At 43.0% G+C, this 19,125-nt stretch overlaps 1 protein-coding gene across 1 annotated transcript in view; it reads left to right on the plus strand.

Annotated features, from left to right (window-relative positions):
- ttbk1a (tau tubulin kinase 1a) overlaps positions 1-19,125 on the plus strand; it is a 32,024-nt gene that overhangs the window by 5,863 nt on the left and 7,036 nt on the right. Inside the window, exons 9-13 of the mRNA XM_053617071.1 lie at positions 963-1,088; positions 3,834-3,985; positions 5,681-5,885; positions 6,098-6,189; positions 6,400-6,859. Coding sequence (XP_053473046.1) covers positions 963-1,088; positions 3,834-3,985; positions 5,681-5,885; positions 6,098-6,189; positions 6,400-6,859 — 1,035 coding nt within the window. The remainder of the gene's footprint in view (positions 1-962; positions 1,089-3,833; positions 3,986-5,680; positions 5,886-6,097; positions 6,190-6,399; positions 6,860-19,125) is intronic.

A 19,125-nucleotide genomic window follows, 5' to 3' on the forward strand; every position in this document is an offset into this window, starting at 1 on the left:
ATGTCACTATACCAAAAATCTAGTAATCGGTACCGATACCACCAAAAGTACACGATACTCGATACCAAAGTCGATACCACGGTGTGGTTTAAAATTTTTATATATATATATATATATATATATATATATATATATATATTTTTTTTTTTTTCATTAAATTAAAAACTCCAGGAGGATATCCTCCTCTGGCTGATAATGGCAAAAAGAGAGAGAGTGATATTTTAGTTATCAAACTGTCTGACAATAACTAATAACAAGTGCTAAGGTGCACTCCTAAACACGCGCGCACACAAGCACACCCCTTATACTCTGAATGCAAGCATTAGTTTAAATTCACTGATATGGTGGCAGGCCAAAACAATTTATTAAAAACATGAACATTTGAATAATTATTAGTGACATTACTACATTTAGCTGGTTTCACGGCCACAATGCCAGCTGCCTCAAACAAACATAATATAGGACCCGTCTTTCAGGTGCTTCGCCAAATTTCAGGTATTTCCTCGCTTTGTTTGAAATGAACGATACAATTGGTTGCACACCGGCAACCGCTAAACTTGTTAAGCTAAGCTAATCTTCTGTAGTTGTTCCCGTGTGCTTGTAGGCGTTCTTCGTCACCACTTGTGGACAACTAAAACACTTGCGCGTATTTGCTGCCCCCTTCAGGTCCTGAAGAATTGCAACCTCGGTACATTCATTAGAAATGGTACCAATGGTACTGCAGAAAAACAAGTAAAAATCACGTTTTAACAGTCTTGGTACCGACTTGGTACCGAAGTATCGGTTCTCGTGACATCCCTAGTGTACACACAGTGATGATGTGTATATGTTAGAAGAGAATGAAACACCACTATGGGCAACACAGGTGAATACAGCTGCAGGTACATGGTGCAATGTGTTGTGTAATTAAGCGTGTGTGCGTGTGTGCGTGTGTGTGTGTGTGTGTGTGTGTGTGTGTGTAGGAGCAGGTGGGTCAGGTAAAGGAGCGTTATGATCACAGGATGCTGCTGAAGCACATGCCCTCTGAGTTCAACATCTTCCTTGAGCACATTTTAAGCCTGGACTACTATACTAAGCCTGACTATCAGGTACAGACACACACACACACACACACACACACACACACACACATAGACCCCGCTCCTGACACAGGTTGGGTATGCTCAGTCTTCTGTCCACAGGGTTCCAATGGGTCATGAAATGTCTGGAATGTCATGGAAATTTAATAAAGTCTGTTCCAGTCATGGAAAGTCAAGGAATTTTATCATTTTGGGGTTGAAGTCAGGAAATATCAGGGAATTTTGTTTGTAAATTTTTCAAATGTATTAGCTAAAATGTGATATATGTATGTGTGTGTATATATACACACAGTATCTCAGAAAAATGAGTACACCCCTCACATTTTTGTAAATATTTGATTATATCTTTTCATGTGACAACACTGAAGAAATGACACTTTGCTACAATGTAAAGTAGTGAGTGTACAGCTTGTGTAACAGTGTAAATTTGCTGTCCCCTCAAAATAACTCAACACACAGCCAATTAATGTCTAAACCGCTGGCAACAAAAGTGAGTACACCCCTAAGTGAAAATGTCCAAATTGGGCCCAAAGTGTCAATATTTTGTGTGGCCACCATTATTTTCCAGCACTGCCTTAACCCTCTTGGGCATGGAGTTCACCAGAGCTTCACAGGTTGCCACTGAAGTCCTCTTCCACTCCCCCATGACGACATCACGGAGCTGGTGGATGTTAGAGAACTTGTGCTCCTCCATCTACCATTTGAGGATGCCCCACAGATGCTCAATAGGGTTTAGTCCATCACCTTCACCCTCAGCTTCTTTAGCAAGGCAGTGGTCGTCTTGGAGGTATGTTTGGGGTCATTATCATGCTGGAATACTGCCCTGCGGCCCAGTCTCCGAAGGGAGGGGATCATGCTCTGCTTCAGTATGTCACAATACATGTTGGCGTTCATGGTTCCCTCAATGAACTGTAGCTCCCCAGTGCCGGCAGCACTCATGCAGCTCCAGACCATCACACTCCCACCACCATGCTTGACTGTAGGCAAGACACACTTGTCTTTGTACTCCTCACCTGGTTGCCGCCACACACGCTTGACACCATCTGAACCAAATAAGTTTATCTTGGTCTCATCAGACCACAGGACATGGCTCCAGTAATCCATGTCCTTATTCTGCTTGTCTTCAGCAAACTGTTTGTGGGCTTTCTTGTGCATCATCTTTAGAAGAGGCTTCCTTCTGGGACGACAGCCATGCAGTCCAATTTGATGCAGTGTGCGGCGTATGGTCTGAGCACTGACAGGCTGACCCCCCACCCCTTCAACCTCTGCAGCAATGCTGGCAGCACTCGTACGTCTATTTCCCAAACACAACCTCTGGATATGACGCTGTGCACGTGCACTCAACTTCTTTGGTGGACCATGGCGAGGCCTGTTCTGAGTGGAACCTGTCCTGTCAAACTGCTGTATGGTCTTGGCCACCGTGCTGCAGCTCAGTGTCAGGGTCTTGGCAATCTTCTTATAGCCTAGGCCATCTTTATGTAGAGCAACAATTCTTTTTTCAGATCCTCAGAGAGTTCTTTGCCGTGAGGTGACATGTTGAACTTCCAGTGACCAGTATGAGGGAGTGTGAGAGTGATGACACCAAATTTAACACACCTGCTCCCCATTCACACCTGAGACCTTGTAACACTAACAAGTCACATGACACCGGGGAGGGAAAATGGCTAATTGGGCCCAATTTGGACATTTTCACTTAGGGGTGTACTCACTTTGGTTGCCAGCGGTTTAGACATTAATGGCTGTGTGTTGAGTTATTTTGAGGGGACAGCAAATTTACACTGTTACACAAGCTGTACACTCACTACTTTACATTGTAGCAAAGTGTCATTTCTTTAGTGTTGTCACATGAAACGATATAATCAAATATTTACAAAAATGTGAGGGGTGTACTCACTTTTGTGAGATACTGTGTATATGTATATGTGTGTGTGTGTGTATATATATATATATATAAAGTATATATATATGTAAAGTAGTGAGTGTACAGCTTGTGTAACAGTGTAAATTTGCTGTCCCCTCAAATATATACATATGTGTGTGTGTGTGTGTGTGTGTGTGTGTGTGTGTGTGTGTTCAGACCGGAGCGATGGAGTTGATGCACACGCCGCTGCTAGTCCACTCGATGGCTAAACTCTTTGTCAGATTCTCCACTGTGGCTCCACTGCATATATATATATATATATATATATATATATATATATATATATATATATATATATATATATATATACACCCAGTCTTTTATTTATTTTTCTTATGTCTTTATTTTATTTTTTTACAGTGTGCTCATTTGCTGAATGTGACGCAGTGTTATGGGTTAAAAATGTACTTAAAATGGCTTACGGAAGCTTGTAAATTAATTGATTTTATTTCCACTAAAGAAATATATTTTGTTTTATTAGGAGCATTTTATTTATGAGGTGTAAAGACTAGTCATGAGATAAGTACATGTTCTTTTTAAGCAATGAAAACTAAGTTTTCCACTGAAAATGTCTGTTAACCAGTAAATCGAGCTTACAGATTTAATGGGTTAAAATAGTTAGCTTTTTTTCTGCTCTGTACCCAGGCAATACATTGTACCATTCTTCATACAGTAGGTCATGGGAATTCAAGATTTTGGTCAGGGAAAGTCAGGGAAAAGTCATGGAATTTTACATCTGACTTGGAGTGGGAACCCTGTGTCCAGTCTCCTGTCATAGGCAAAAGATGTTTATGAAGCTGTGTGTGTGTGTGTGTGTGTGTGTGTGTGTGCAGTTGCTGATGTCAGTGTTTGAAAACAGTATGAAGGAGCGCATCATCATGGAGAATGAGCTGTATGACTGGGAGAAGAGCAGCACAGAGTCCATGCTGTCCACCAACACACATTCAACACAGCAACACACACGGCCTACTGCAGCCATGGCCAGGTACAACACACACACACACACACACACACAGACACACTATACTGCTTCAGCACAGCAAAAGTGCATAAAATATATTTATAATGTTCTCACTTACAGTGCTGTGAAAAATTTCTGATTTCTTCTGTGTTTGTGTAGATCTCATCCTAAATTGTTTCATAAATTAAAACAAACTAAGATGAAACAAAGGCAACTTGAGTGAACACACAATACAGTTTTTAAATGATAATGTTATTTATTGAAGCAAAAAAGTTATCCAGTACCAACTGGGCCTGTGTGAAAATGTATTTGCCCCCGTAGTTACTAATTCCCCAAATCTACGAAACTGCATCCATAATGGGGTTCAGCTGGACTAGACACAACCAGGCCTGATTACTGCAAACCCTGTTCAATCAAATCAACACTTAAATATAACTTTTTCATCAGCATGAAGTTGGTTAAAAGGTCTTACTCAGTAACACACTATGCCAAAGCTGAAAGAAATTCCAGAAATGATGAGGAAAAAGGTGATTGAAATACATCAGTCTGGGAAGGGTTACAAAGCTATTTCAAAGGATCTGGGACTCCAAAGAACCACCATTATCTCCAAATGGAAAAACTCTGCACAGTAGTGAACCTTCCCAGAAGTGGCCGACCTTCCAAAATTCCTCCAAGAGCACAGCGACGACTCATCCAGGAAGTCACAAAAGAGCCAAGGACAACATCAAAGGACCTACAGGCCTCTCACACATCAATAAAGGTCACTGTTCATGACTGCATTATCAGAAAGACACTGTGCAAATATGGCATACATGGAAGAGTGGTGAGGTGAAAACCACTACTAACCCAGAAGAACATTAAGACTTGTCTGAATTTTGCCAAAACACACCTTGATGATCCTCAAACCTTTTGTTCTGTGGACTGATGAGTGGAAAGTAGAACTGTTTGGAAGACAGGGGTCCCGTTACATCTGGCGTAAACCAAACACTGAATTCCACAAAAAGAACATCATACCTATGGTCAAGCATGGTGGTGGCAGTGTGATGGTGTGGGGATGATTTGCTGCTTCAGGGCCTGGGCAACTTGCAGTAATTGAGGGGAAAATGAAACCTGCTCTGTACCAAAAAATCCTAAAGGAGAATGTCCGGTCTTCAGTCCCTAAGTTTAAACTCAAGCGCAACTGAATTATGCAGCAAGACAACGATCCAAAACACAGGAGTAAGTCCTAGTTCTAGAACTAAGTGAAAGACTGATCTCCAGTTATCAGAAGTGTTTGGTTGCAGTTGTTGCTGCTAAAGGTGGCACAGGTTTTAAGTTTAAGGGGGCGATTAGTTTTTCACATGGGTCATGGGTGTTTGCGTCAATAAAAAAAAACTGTATTGTGTGTTTACTCAGGTTGCCTTTGTTTTAAGTTGTATTTTGTTTGAAGAAATAAACTATTTAGTATGAAAGATGCACAAAAACGGAAGAAATCAGGATGGGGCAAATACTTTTTCAGAGCACTGTACTTCTCTTTTAAAAAAAAAAAAAAACAACAAGCCCACAGTTTTTTTTTTGTCTCAGAATTATTTGAAGGAATATTTTTTATAATGAAATGAACCTGTACTGTTATGAGTCATCTTCTCCATCATCACTATGAATTATGGGTCTTTCAGTTTGTTGTAGTGAGGAGTTAGTGGTGAACGAATATGAGTTCTGACCCACATCTTTAACCTTCAGAGTGCTAAACGTGAGCCCGGTCCCTGGGGACCTACAGAGAGAGAACACAGATGATGTTCTGCAAGATGAGCACCTGAGCGATCAGGAGAATGCCCCGCCAAATCCTGCACCTGCGACCGCAGAGAACAGTCCAGCACCCCCTGATGGAGACGAGTGGGACAGCACTGACATCAACCGCAACAAATTGAGAATCAGCCTGGGAAAGGTAACACACACACACACACACATACATACACATTTATATTTATTTATTTATATATATATATATATATATATATATATATATATGATATATATATATATATATAATGTAATATATATGCCATTGTGAGTGTTTGTGTTCATTATGGTAGATCAAATTTTTTGGAGGCGTGTCTGTAAGAGTGGTGTGTGTGTGTGTGTTTTTGACTTGCTCAGGAGGAGGAGGGTATCCGAGGGGTGTGTCCTGTCTCACCACAGAGAGGAGGGGGAGGGGCGGAGTCTCCCAGCGCACACATGCGCTCTCTCAGGTGAGGTGTGAACAGATACAGTGTTGGTGTCTTTGCCTTGGTGGTGGTGTGGATTAAAGAAGTGTGCTCATGCTTCCCTCCTGTCTGTAATTTATCTTTCATTTAGCTCCAAGAATAATATAATGTTTATTGAATACTGTGATGTAATGAGTTTATTAATGGTGGGTGTGTGTGTGTGGGTGGGTGTGGGTGTTTAACATTGTTCTTCAGGTCACGGATGGACGCTCTCGGCTCTCCGTCCCGCCATCTTTATTCCTCACAGCCAGCGCAGATGTTGTCCGTTGATGGTTGTCGTGGAGACCGCTGCCGCAACGACGGCTCTGAGGCACACAGCAACGCCTTCATCCGGTCCGTGCCTCTAGCCGAGGAGGAGGACTTTGACAGCAAGGAGTGGGTCATCATCGACAAGGAGGCGGAGCTCAGGGACTTCCAGCATCGCCCACTAGGGGCGGAGCCCACCACATCCGGAACTACGGACGATGAGCCAGAGGAGCTCCGCCCACTGGAGGAACAGGCTACACGGCCCAGACTGAACGCTAGAGTCTTAGCCGAGGGGGAGATGGCAAAGCGGAGTGGGCGGGGCCAGCCTACAGACAGTCCTGCACCGTCGCCGTGTCACTCGGGACGAGCCAGACGGAGAGAGTCCGATCCGAATACACCTCACAGACCGGTACGAGATCACACCCACCTGATCGGTGCTTAGGAGGGACGTTAGGCTTCATCCCAAATGCTGCAACTTGTGTCCAGTTTTTAGTAAATGATGAATTGTAGCGTTTGGGGCGGGGCCTAAACACCACAATGTTTAAGTTCACTCCACATATCACACTGGATGCTGCTGATTAATGTAAATAAATTTAATAAATACCATGAAGACATGAATTTGCGACTCTTGAAAGTGTGAGCGATAGAAAACGAGCCATGCTTTAGTTATTAATAGAGTGTTCACACTCACAGAGAGGAAACACCTCAGGTGTGTAAGCACGAGAGGAAACGCCTCAGGTGTGTGAGCTGTGCTACAGCAGTAACGTGGCATTACAGATATATCTACACTGTATCCTCACTGCTGTTAAAAACACACTCAATCATCACAGCACTTTAGAGAATCTCACTTCATCCTGAATTCATAAAACACTGCACAAAAACACTGCTCCTACTTACACACCCTTCTTTCTGAATAGGACATGACCAGGTTAACATTGTGCTACACAACACTGATCATCACTACTCAACACTGATCATCACTACACAACACTAGCTGCGTTTACATGGACAACAATAATCCACTCTTAATCCGATTAAGACCATACTCTAATTAAGAAACTACCATGTAAACAGCAATTTTTACGTACCTTAATCTAATTAAGGTCATAATCGAATTAAGCTGTAATCGAATTAAGACAGGTGGAGTACTCCTGTTTTAGTCGCATTATGGACGTGTATTACAGACATGTAAACACCTTAATCACATTATTATCTTAATCAGAGTAAGGTCAATAATTAGATTACTGCTGTCCATGTAAACGTAGTTACTGATCATCACTACACAACACTGACTATCGCACACAACACTGACCATCACTACACAACACTGACTATCGCACACAACACTGACTATCACTACGCACACAACACTGACTATTGCTACACAACACTGACTATCGCTACACAACACTGACTATCACTACACAACACTGATCATCGCTACTCAACACTGACTATCGCTACTCAACACTGACTACCGCACACAACACTGACTATCGCACACAACACTGACTATCACTACACAACACTGATTTTCACTACACACCACTGACTATCGCTACTCAACACTGACTATCGCAACACAACACTGACTATCGCAACACAACACTGACTATCGCAACACAACACTGAGTATTGCAACACAACACTGACTATCACACACAACACTGACTATCACTACACAACACTGACTATCACTACACAACACTGACTATCACTACACAACACTGATCATCACTACACAACACTGACTAACACTACACAACACTGAATATCGCACACAACACTGACTATCACTACACACCACTGATTATCACTACACAACACTGACTATCACTACACAACACTGACTACCACTACACACCACTGATTATCACTACACACCACTGACTATCACTACAAAACACTATCACTACACACCACTGATTATCACTACACATGACTGACTATCGCACACAACACTGACTATCGCTACTCATCACTGACTATCGCACACAACACTGACTATCACTTCACAACACTGACTATCACTACACTACACACCACTGATTATCACTACACACCACTGACTATCGCACACAACATTGACTGTCGCACACAACACTGTCTATCGCCACACAACACTGACTATCACTACACTACACAACACTGACTATCACTACACTACACAACACTGACTATCACTACACACCACTGATTATCTCTACACACCACTGACTATCACTACACAACACTGACTATCGCTACGCACACAACACTGACTGTCGCACACAACACTGACTGTCGCACACAACACTGACTATCACTACACAACACTGACTATCGCTACGCACACAACACTGACTATCACTACACACCACTGACTATCACTACACACCACTGATTATCACTACACATGACTGACTATCGCACACAACACTGACTATCGCTACTCATCACTGACTATCGCACACAACACTGACTATCACTTCACAACACTGACTATCACTACACTACACACCACTGATTATCACTACACACCACTGACTATCGCACACAACATTGACTGTCGCACACAACACTGTCTATCGCCACACAACACTGACTATCACTACACTACACAACACTGACTATCACTACACTACACAACACTGACTATCACTACACACCACTGATTATCTCTACACACCACTGACTATCACTACACAACACTGACTATCGCTACGCACACAACACTGACTGTCGCACACAACACTGACTGTCGCACACAACACTGACTATCACTACACAACACTGACTATCGCTACGCACACACCACTGACTATCACTACACACCACTGACTATCACTACACACCACTGATTATCACTACACAACACTGACTATCACTACACAACACTGACTATCGCTACACTACACAACACTGACTATCACTACACTACACACCACTGATTATCACTACACACCACTGACTATCACTACACTACACAACACTGACTATCACTACACAACACTGACTATCACTACACTACACAACACTGATTATCACTACACACCACTGACTATCACTACACAACACTGACTATCGCTACGCACACAACACTGACTGTCGCACACAACACTGACTATCGCTACACAACACTGACTATCGCTACGCACACAACACTGACTGCTACACACCACTGACCATCACTACACACCATTGACTATCACTACACTACACACCACTGACCATCACTACACACCACTGACCATCACTACACACCACTGACTATCACTACACTACACACCACTGACTGTCGCACACACCACTGACTGTCGCACACACCACTGACTATCGCTACACACCACTGACTATCGCTACACACCACTGACTATCACTACACAACACTGCCAATCACTACACAACACTGACTATCACTACACACCACTTACTATCACTACACACCACTGTCTATCACTACACAACACTGATCATCACTACACTACACAACACTGACTGTCGCAACACAACACTGACTATCACTACACACCACTGACTGTCGCACACACCACTGACTGTCGCACACACCACTGACTATCGCTACACACCACTGACTATCGCTACACACCACTGACTATCGCTACACACCACTGACTATCACTACACAACACTGCCAATCACTACACAACACTGACTATCACTACACACCACTTACTATCACTACACACCACTGTCTATCACTACACAACACTGATCATCACTACACTACACAACACTGACTATCACTACACACCACTGACTATCACTACACAACACTGACTATCACTACACACCACTGACTATCACTACACAACACTGATCATCACTACACTACACAACACTGATCATCACTACACTACACAACACTGACTATCACTAGTGCTAATCAGAGCTGCTGACTGGATCATACACTTTACATACTCTCTCTCTCTCAGTTCAGTTCACAGAGTGCTTTATTGGCGTGACTGTTTTAACAATTTTGCCAAAGCAAATTAATACAGAAGTTATATATACAATCATAGACTGTAAAAAAAAGAAGGAAGACGCAACTTCACTCTCTTTCATTGTAGAAAGGTGAAGCCGCCAATGTCCCAATATGGTGCTGACATCTGAGTCCGAGTCTGCGCAGTAGTGAACTCTGACTCCGAGTCTGCGCAGTAGTGAGCGTGAACTGGAGTCACTGTATCAAGGTCCCGTCCACACTCCCACAGATTCAGTCGCAAGTACACACCCCTGGCCTTTTCAACTCCTTATGTCAGTGTGGAATAAACAGTTATGGAAATTAAAGTTAAAGCTCCAGTCTCCGCCTGAAGATCCTGAAAAAAGTCCGTTGGTGCCTCAGTGACTACTTCGCTCAGAGAAGCTGTCAATCACACAGTTGACAATCACAATCAAGATGACATCACACCCACGTTTTTATAGCATCAAATAACGAACTAAAATCAAACTTATTTTAAAAAACGAACACTTGAACTCACATCAGCGTGATTAAAACTACCTACACTGAAAGAAACCATCTTTGGAAAAAAAAATTTGAAGTGTAATTTGATTGTTTGTTTAGTTTGTCTCGCATCCCATTAGATTACATGGAGAGGGGGCAGGGTTTATGACCTATACTGAATCCAGTCACCTGTCGGCAATCAAAACGTTTTGGCTTCACTTCTCAGGACTTGTGCGGCACACTTGATAGAAAAATAGTGAATAATAAACATGAATAAACTTTAATTAAATTAACAGATGTATTACAGGAAGATATGCAGAATTTGATTAATTTAAATAAATACACACATACACATGTATGAACTATTATAATAGACAGTGTTAGGATTAGATTTGATTAGATTAGAGGTGGTTTGTGTGTTGTGTATGATGAAGAATGGATATGAGCTGCACTTCCTTCATGTTTCTCTAAAACACAGCCGAGTTTGTGCTCAAGTCTCAGAGAGGAGAAGTTTGGGATGATGGATGTGAGTTTACGGTAATGTTCCTGTCTGATGTGGATATATTTTGGACAAATCAGAGTGAAGTGCGTCTCTGTTTCTACTTCCTATACCTCACAGTTTTTACTGAGTCTTTCTTCTCCGAGCTTATAGGTTTTAGTGTCTTCCTTTTTCAATTTCTAAATTGTGATTACCCGCTCTATATTTATTCAGAATTTGTCTTTCGCTCAGCTTCTTGTTCTTCAGATATTCAGATAATCAGATTCCTCTGTTTAGAGGTGTGTACAGTTTGGGATTTCATTTAGTTTTTCCATTGTTCAGTGTACATGTTCTTTACATTTGTTTCAAATGTATTCAGTCTGGATTTGGGGGAGCTCGGGTGTGTGTCCTGGTGCGAGTCCGGGTGCATGTGTGTTTGGGCGAGTGTGTGTTGGGTTTTGGCTCAGGTTGGAGTATGTGTTATTATCTGACTCGGGATGAGTTTCTGTGGACAGGGGGTTAGTGAGGAGAGCTCTGTACTTTCTCTTTCATGATCTGATTCTCTCTCTGTCTCTGTCTTGTGTGTGTGTGTGTGTGTGTGTGTGTGTGTGAGTGAGAGTGAGAATGATAATGAGAGAGAGAGAGACGTTCAAGTTCACTTGTTATTTTATGACCCTTTTTGGTTTCCATCGCTTCACTGAAACAAAACATGTTAAATTCCTCACTGCTTACAGTGTGAGTTACAGAGAGTGTGTGTGTGTGCGCGTGTGCATGTATGTGTGTGTGAGATTTATCAAGCTGCCGGTCACTAACATTATTAATGTTATAAATGTATTATTGATGTAATTGTACTTGTCTTTTTGCCGGAGTGTGCTAACAGTTTTAACTCTGTTGTACCCTACCTGTATTCTGACAAATCCCGCCTCCTGTACTGTGATTAGTCCCGCCTCCTGTGTCAGGATTGGCTCACCTGCCCTCTGCTGATTGGACATTTGAGAAATTAGTCTGTGGAAAATGGAGGAGAATATCCAGCAATATATTTGTCAGAATACAGATGAAGGACATGACCAGTCACTGATGTCCACAGTGTTGCTATGGTAACTATGGTGCTATCAAAGACTTTTCAACCATCGGTTTTACTAGACCCACCTAATCCTGTTCAGTTCTGAACACACACGCGCACACACACACACACGTTTATGCATCTGCGTGTTACTTGGTGATGTTTTATGTTTTTGGAAATGTACATTTTGTTTATTTGGTGCCACAGTGAGTCATTTTCAGTGCTGGAAATAATGGCACCCAAACTCCCAAGATCTTGTCTTTTAAACTTCATGTTTTTACCTTTTTACTATCATCACTCTTTCATTTCTGAATTTAAGTGCACACGTCCCAGCACTCCCAGTGTTCCCAGCACTCCCAGCGTTCCCAGCACTCCTGTTTTTGTGTAAGAGCAGGGTGTCTGCAGGTCCTGACTAATCTCCACTAATCCCAGTCCCATTTTACATGTGTGGTGTGATGGAGCGGAGTTACTCTTACCACCCTGAAGTTGATTACTTTTCTCTAACAGCACGGCCCCAAGTGTTTTATTCTTCTTACACCACAGCAGTTTACCAACAGCTACATTTTTTTTATTTAGTAAGAAATGACACGTCGTATTTTGATCTATTTATTGTTACATTAAATGTTTTGGAACATCTGTGACATGCTTCACCACATCAACGATGACATGTTTTTTAATCTGTTTATTATTATTACTACTATTATTACTATTATTATTATTATTATTATTATTATTATTATTATTATAACGTATAAGAACAAGCGCATTAATATAAGCCTGCACTAATGTCAGAGCTGCTGTTATAGAGAATTAATCACCACCTTCTGACCAATCACAGTCCAGAACTCAGCAGTGCCGTGGTGATAAAATTGAGTGTCATGTTAAAGTATTAAATGCAGATACCTGCAGACACCCTGAAGACTCAGATCCTCGCATCATTTACGTTTTTTCCCCAGCAGTCTCTTTCCTTCTTTGCGTAACCGCGTCTTTTTATCACTCAAACGTTTGCCGTTATTTCCCCGAGGAGAAACGTGAGCACGTGGATCAGCACACGAGGAGAAAACAGGTGTTTGGGGTAAGCACAGTTTAGGATCGTCACCTTCTCTCTGTATCATCATCATCATCATCATCATCTCACTGTTACTGCTTTATTTATTTTACTCATCGTTTTCCCATCTTTAATCCTGTGTGTGTGTGTGTGTGTGTGTGTGTGTGTGGTCACAGTGACGGTTCTCACACAGTATCGATTAGCAAGACTGAGAAATAAAGAACCCAGCTGCATCCTTCAGACTCATTGTGTTGTACGTGTGCAGGTTTGAAACAGACAGAACATTTAATTCTGGTAATCTTCTCCACGAAAAGAGAGAGAGCGCTCCTCTCTGGTCTGAGTGTTCGTCTCTCCTTACTGCATGTGTTTCACGACTGACGTGTTGTCACCTCCAGGCATGTGCCGATCATACCTTTTTAATATCTCCGTATCACTGTGAGACTTTAGCGCCACTACATGTTCGGCGGACTGGTCACGTGTCCCAAATGTACGCAGTGACTCTGTCCTAGGTTCCCCAGAATCTCAGTTGTAAAGACATGACGCTATGTTAATTAGCCTATAAATGAATAAAAACCTGTCCTAGGCTTTAAGAAGTCAGATGTTACTCTACGTTCACACGAGCAAGTGACCCGCTGAGCATTCCTGTTCTCCTGTATGTGTACGACACGCAAATCCAAAGATTCGTCTCGAACCATTCCTATGGCACGTGTGGTCCGACGTTTCTTCAGTTTCCCGCTCACAACTTTAGTTCCTACCTACAGGAACAGGACGTGCTGAGGTTTAGAGGCGTTCATGTTAAAATACCTTTAATATAACTGATTATCGGCACATGGCTGGACGTAATACACTCTTCTCCAATAATCTTTGTTTTAATCTCTCTCTCTCTCTCTCTCTCTCTCTCTCTCTCTCTCTCAGATGGATGAGGACAGACCCCTGTCTCCTCGTCCCAATCAGCTTCGCCGTCTCGCCTCCTACGTCTTCTCATCCTCCACTCTGGAGACCGAGGAGTATCCGCACTCATCTTTCATTCAGCGCAGTCGCTCCGCAGAGAGCAGCCCAGCTCACGCCAACCAGCGGCTCCGCCCCGGGATGCCCCGCCCACATTCTGCCATGCTCCGCCCACAACGTCACTCCGCCCTCTCCCCACGCGCTCACATCCAGCACATCCTCGCCAAACTGATGCACAAGAACAGCTGAGAGCACACACACCTCTCACACACACACCTCACATACCTCACACACATGCTTTACACATGCCTCCACAGTGTGCATGTGTGTATGTGTTCCTACTGATGCAATAAACTCACGGGCTGGTGTGTGTGTGTGTGTAGGAAATTCATGATGATTTCGTGTTCACACTAGACTCGTTTCCTGCTATCAATACTGTATAATGTCTTAAATGTTGAGTGTTTGTGCAGCAGCAGAGGGGCTGTGTTCAGTAGCCTGATTTCTGCATGTTATTGTTTGTGAGGAGGAAAAGAGTTGAGCACACCAGAGCTGCTGAGTTTTTTTTTTTTTTTATGTAGAGATTTTATTTGTGTATCATTTTAAAATTAACACTCAGCTTTTTATCTGCTTCTTTGCACTTTAGAAATACAGAGTTACATTACAACAGTGATTTTTAAAGCACCAAGTGATACCATTGACCTTTAAAGGTGCGCTAAGTGAGATCACTGACCTTCAAACGGCGCTATCACTGACCTTTAAAGGGGTGCTAAGCGATACCACTGACCTTTAAAGGGGCGCTAAGTGATACCACTGACCTTTAAAGGGGCGCTAAGTGATACCACTGACCTTTAAAGGGGCGCTAAGTGATACCACTGACCTTTAAAGGGGCGCTTAGTGATACCACTGACCTTTAAAGGGGCGCTAAGTGATACCAGTGACCTTTAAAGGGCCGCTAAGTGATATCTCTGATTTTTAAAGTGATATTTATGACCACTAAGGTTGTGCTAAGGGATAGCAGTAATCTTTAAAGGTGCACTAGGTAATTTTGCCGTCTTTTATTTCCACATAATGTACTCACACATATTGATTGATTGTGTCACACATGTTAATTTAATAGGACTTTGTCTTAATTGTGAGGCGTAGTTGAAGTTGTGTATGGTGTAGCTGTGCTGTGTAGCGCCCGGTGTGTTTCGCTGTAGGCTAACGCAGTTTGCATTTCAGAATATAAACCCAGTTATCGCTTGATCTATAGGTGCTCTGCTTCACAAAGTGAAATATGCAAATGAGATGATTTAAATGTGATATCCAAAGTCATGACGTCACTAACATGCTGTGAAATGACCTAATCATTTCACATTGTGTGATTAGCGCTGGTTTACTGGGGGGCAGGGCTATGGGAGTTAATATAACAGTGTGGAGTGTGTGGAATGTGATTTTGGGGAAATAAACTGATAATAATAATGTGATAATTAAATATTTAAGTGCATATGGTTTAATAACGTTCATGTAATAATGATTAGTTATGAGGATGAGGAGCTCGGTCTTCCTCTTCACCACAAACCCCGGGATGCTCTCACAGTGAGACACATGTATTCATTAACATACAGTCTAGTCCTGTGATCCAGCCTGGTTCAGACCAGTCTCTCTCGCTCTCTCTCTCTCTCAATGCGTTTACATGGACAACAATAATCCACTCTTAACCCGATTAAGACGATACTTTGATTAAGAAACTACCATGTAAAGAGAAATTTTTAATTACCTTAATCTAATTAAGGTCATAATCGAAGTAAGCAATAATCGAATTAAGACAGGTGGAGTACTCCTGTTTTAGTCGCATTATGGACCTGTATTACAGACATGTAAACACCTTAATCACATTATGAACGTCGTCTGCGAGTTTTCACCGCATTTTGCGACAGGACATGATTACACACGGCAGTGCTCAACATTTTACGGCGAACAAGAGAGTGTGGCTGCGTCCCAAACCGCATACTTTCCTACTATAGGCCTGTAGTGGGGAAAAATACATGTATCTCGGCTGCTATATAGACGGTAAGTACGTGGTTTGGGACGCAGCCCACGGCTTCAAGCAGTTGTCTATTTGCACGTACAACATGACAAATAATTAACTGCACTTAAAGCGTTCGTAAATTTTTTTTTATAAGAACACCCAAAACTGTATACGGTACCATAACGAAGACGAACTGTATGTTGATACGTGAAATTCTGGAGGGACGTCGGACGGCGTGGCGCGGTGACGTAATGACGCGGGCTGTTAATCTAATTATGTTCTATAACATGTAAAACGGGAACATGACAGGAGTATTCTAAAAGCGATTCATGTAAACACCTTAATCACATTATTATCTTACTCAGAATAAGGTCAATAATTAGATTACTGCTGTCCATGTAAACGTAGTCTGTCTCTCGGAGTGTTGTGTTCACTCAGTACTGTACTTTTACACTCCTGCACTTTATAAGCTGCAGCTTGGAGGCGTGAGAGAAACGTGACTCGGCCATTTGCAGTGATGACGTGAGCCGTGATGTTCTGGCGAAACGAGTGGTATGGAGAGTATTTCCCTCATTTTCACACATCGTAGTCATCAGTGTGTCAGAGCTGAGGTGCGTTTCACACGTGTTTCATTACTCTCTTTTACACTCTCGGATCTTATACCCTCACACTCCCGGATCTTATCCCCTCACACTCCCGGATCTTATCCCCTCACACTCCCGGATCTTATCCCCTCACACTCTCGGATCTTATACCCTCACACTCCCGGATCTTATCCCCTCACACTCCCGGATCTTATCCCCTCACACTCTCCGGATCTTATCCCCTCACACTCTCCGGATCTTATCCCCTCACACTCTCCGGATCTTATCCCCTCACACTCCCGGATCTTATCCCCTCACACTCCCGGATCTTATCCCCTCACACTCTCCGGATCTTATCCCCTCACACTCTCCGGATCTTATCCCCTCACACTCCCGGATCTTATCCCCTCACACTCTCCGGATCTTATCCCCTCACACTCTCGGATCTTATCCCCTCACACTCCCGGATCTTATCCCCTCACACTCCCGGATCTTATACCCTCACACTCCCGGATCTTATCCCCTCACACTCTCCGGATCTTATCCCCTCACACACTCGGATCTTATCCCCTCACACTCTCCGGATGTTATACCCTCACACTCTCCGGATCTTATCCCCTCACACTCTCCGGATCTTATACCCTCACACTCTCCGGATCTTATCCCCTCACACTCTCGGATCTTATCCCCTCACACACTCGGATCTTATCCCCTCACACTCTCGGATCTTATCCCCTCACACACTCGGATCTTATCCCCTCACACACTCGGATCTTATCCCCTCACACACTCGGATCTTATCCCCTCACACTCTCGGATCTTATCCCCTCACACTCTCCGGATCTTATCCCCTCACACACTCGGATCTTATCCCCTCACACACTCAGATCTTATCCCCTCACACTCTCCGGATCTTATACCCTCACACTCTCCGGATCTTATACCCTCACACTCTGCGGATCTTATACTCTCACACTCTCCAGATTTTATATCCTCACACTCCCAGAACCCATCAGTGAATCCAGATGTTCCTCAGTCTCAGAATCACACACCTTTTCCTTTAAAATAAACTCTGATTTCAGCAGGCTCTAACAGGTGTTGAAGCTTTCATGTCACTGGTGGGTCATCGCTTGTGGGCGTGGCCTGTACAGGTTTTCTTTTTCGAGAAACTGTTGTAGCTGTATATTGCTTCAAAACCTAACCATTTAAACTCCGTTAACTAGCGCACTAATCAGTGTGAAAACTGTTCGTGAGAGTCACGTGTTACGCACTCAGCATCATTCTCAGATTAGATTAGCAAAGTGAGCAAACTGTACTAGTGACGCACACACACACACACACACACCCCAGTGATCTCTGCTGCTTCCTTCAAGTTTCTTCCTAAAGTCTAATGAGAGCTTGTATATGACCGGAGAAGATGAAACAACACTTATAAGATTTTCTTCCATTTTTGCAGGAGCTGAAGAAACATCAGACCACACGCTCTGTAGAATCCGATCAGCTCTTTACAGCCTCGTGATTCATTTACACAGAGTTGAGAAAGTCTGGGTTCCTGCATGCCGTGTGCAAGTATGTGATGGAATGTACATTGGTTAAGGAAGCATGGATGAGGGGAAACACCAAAACCTAGGGGTGTGTGTGTGTGTGTGTGTGTGTGAGAGAGAGAGAGAGAGAGAGAGAGCACGCTGGAGTAATGATCAAAGTTGTAGCATGAGGATGTGAATAAAGTTCTTCCACTCAGACTGTGCAATACTGTGTGAAGTGTGTGTGTGTGTGTGTGTGTAGCCGTGACCTTTATGAAGGGCTATAAACTACAGAGGGTTAGTGTTTGTGCTTCTGTCAGCACTGAGGGGTGACACTGCAGCCATGTTATTCAAATAATCACAATATGCAAAGGTGAGACGTGAACCTGCTGTGTGTGTGTGTGTGTCAATGGTGATGATGATGATTGGTTATATGGTGTGGATTGGGATGGAGGTCACACCTTCACTGATGTCAGGTGATAATACACAATCCCATAATTCAGTTCACCATCAGAGTGATAACTCCACCTGGGCGCTGGGGCACTGCTAAGCTAACACCATGTGACTAGCTGTAAGGTT

The sequence above is a fragment of the Ictalurus furcatus genome, chromosome 27, assembly GCF_023375685.1.
Source record: "Ictalurus furcatus strain D&B chromosome 27, Billie_1.0, whole genome shotgun sequence".
In the NCBI taxonomy this organism is placed as follows: Eukaryota; Metazoa; Chordata; class Actinopteri; order Siluriformes; family Ictaluridae; genus Ictalurus; species Ictalurus furcatus.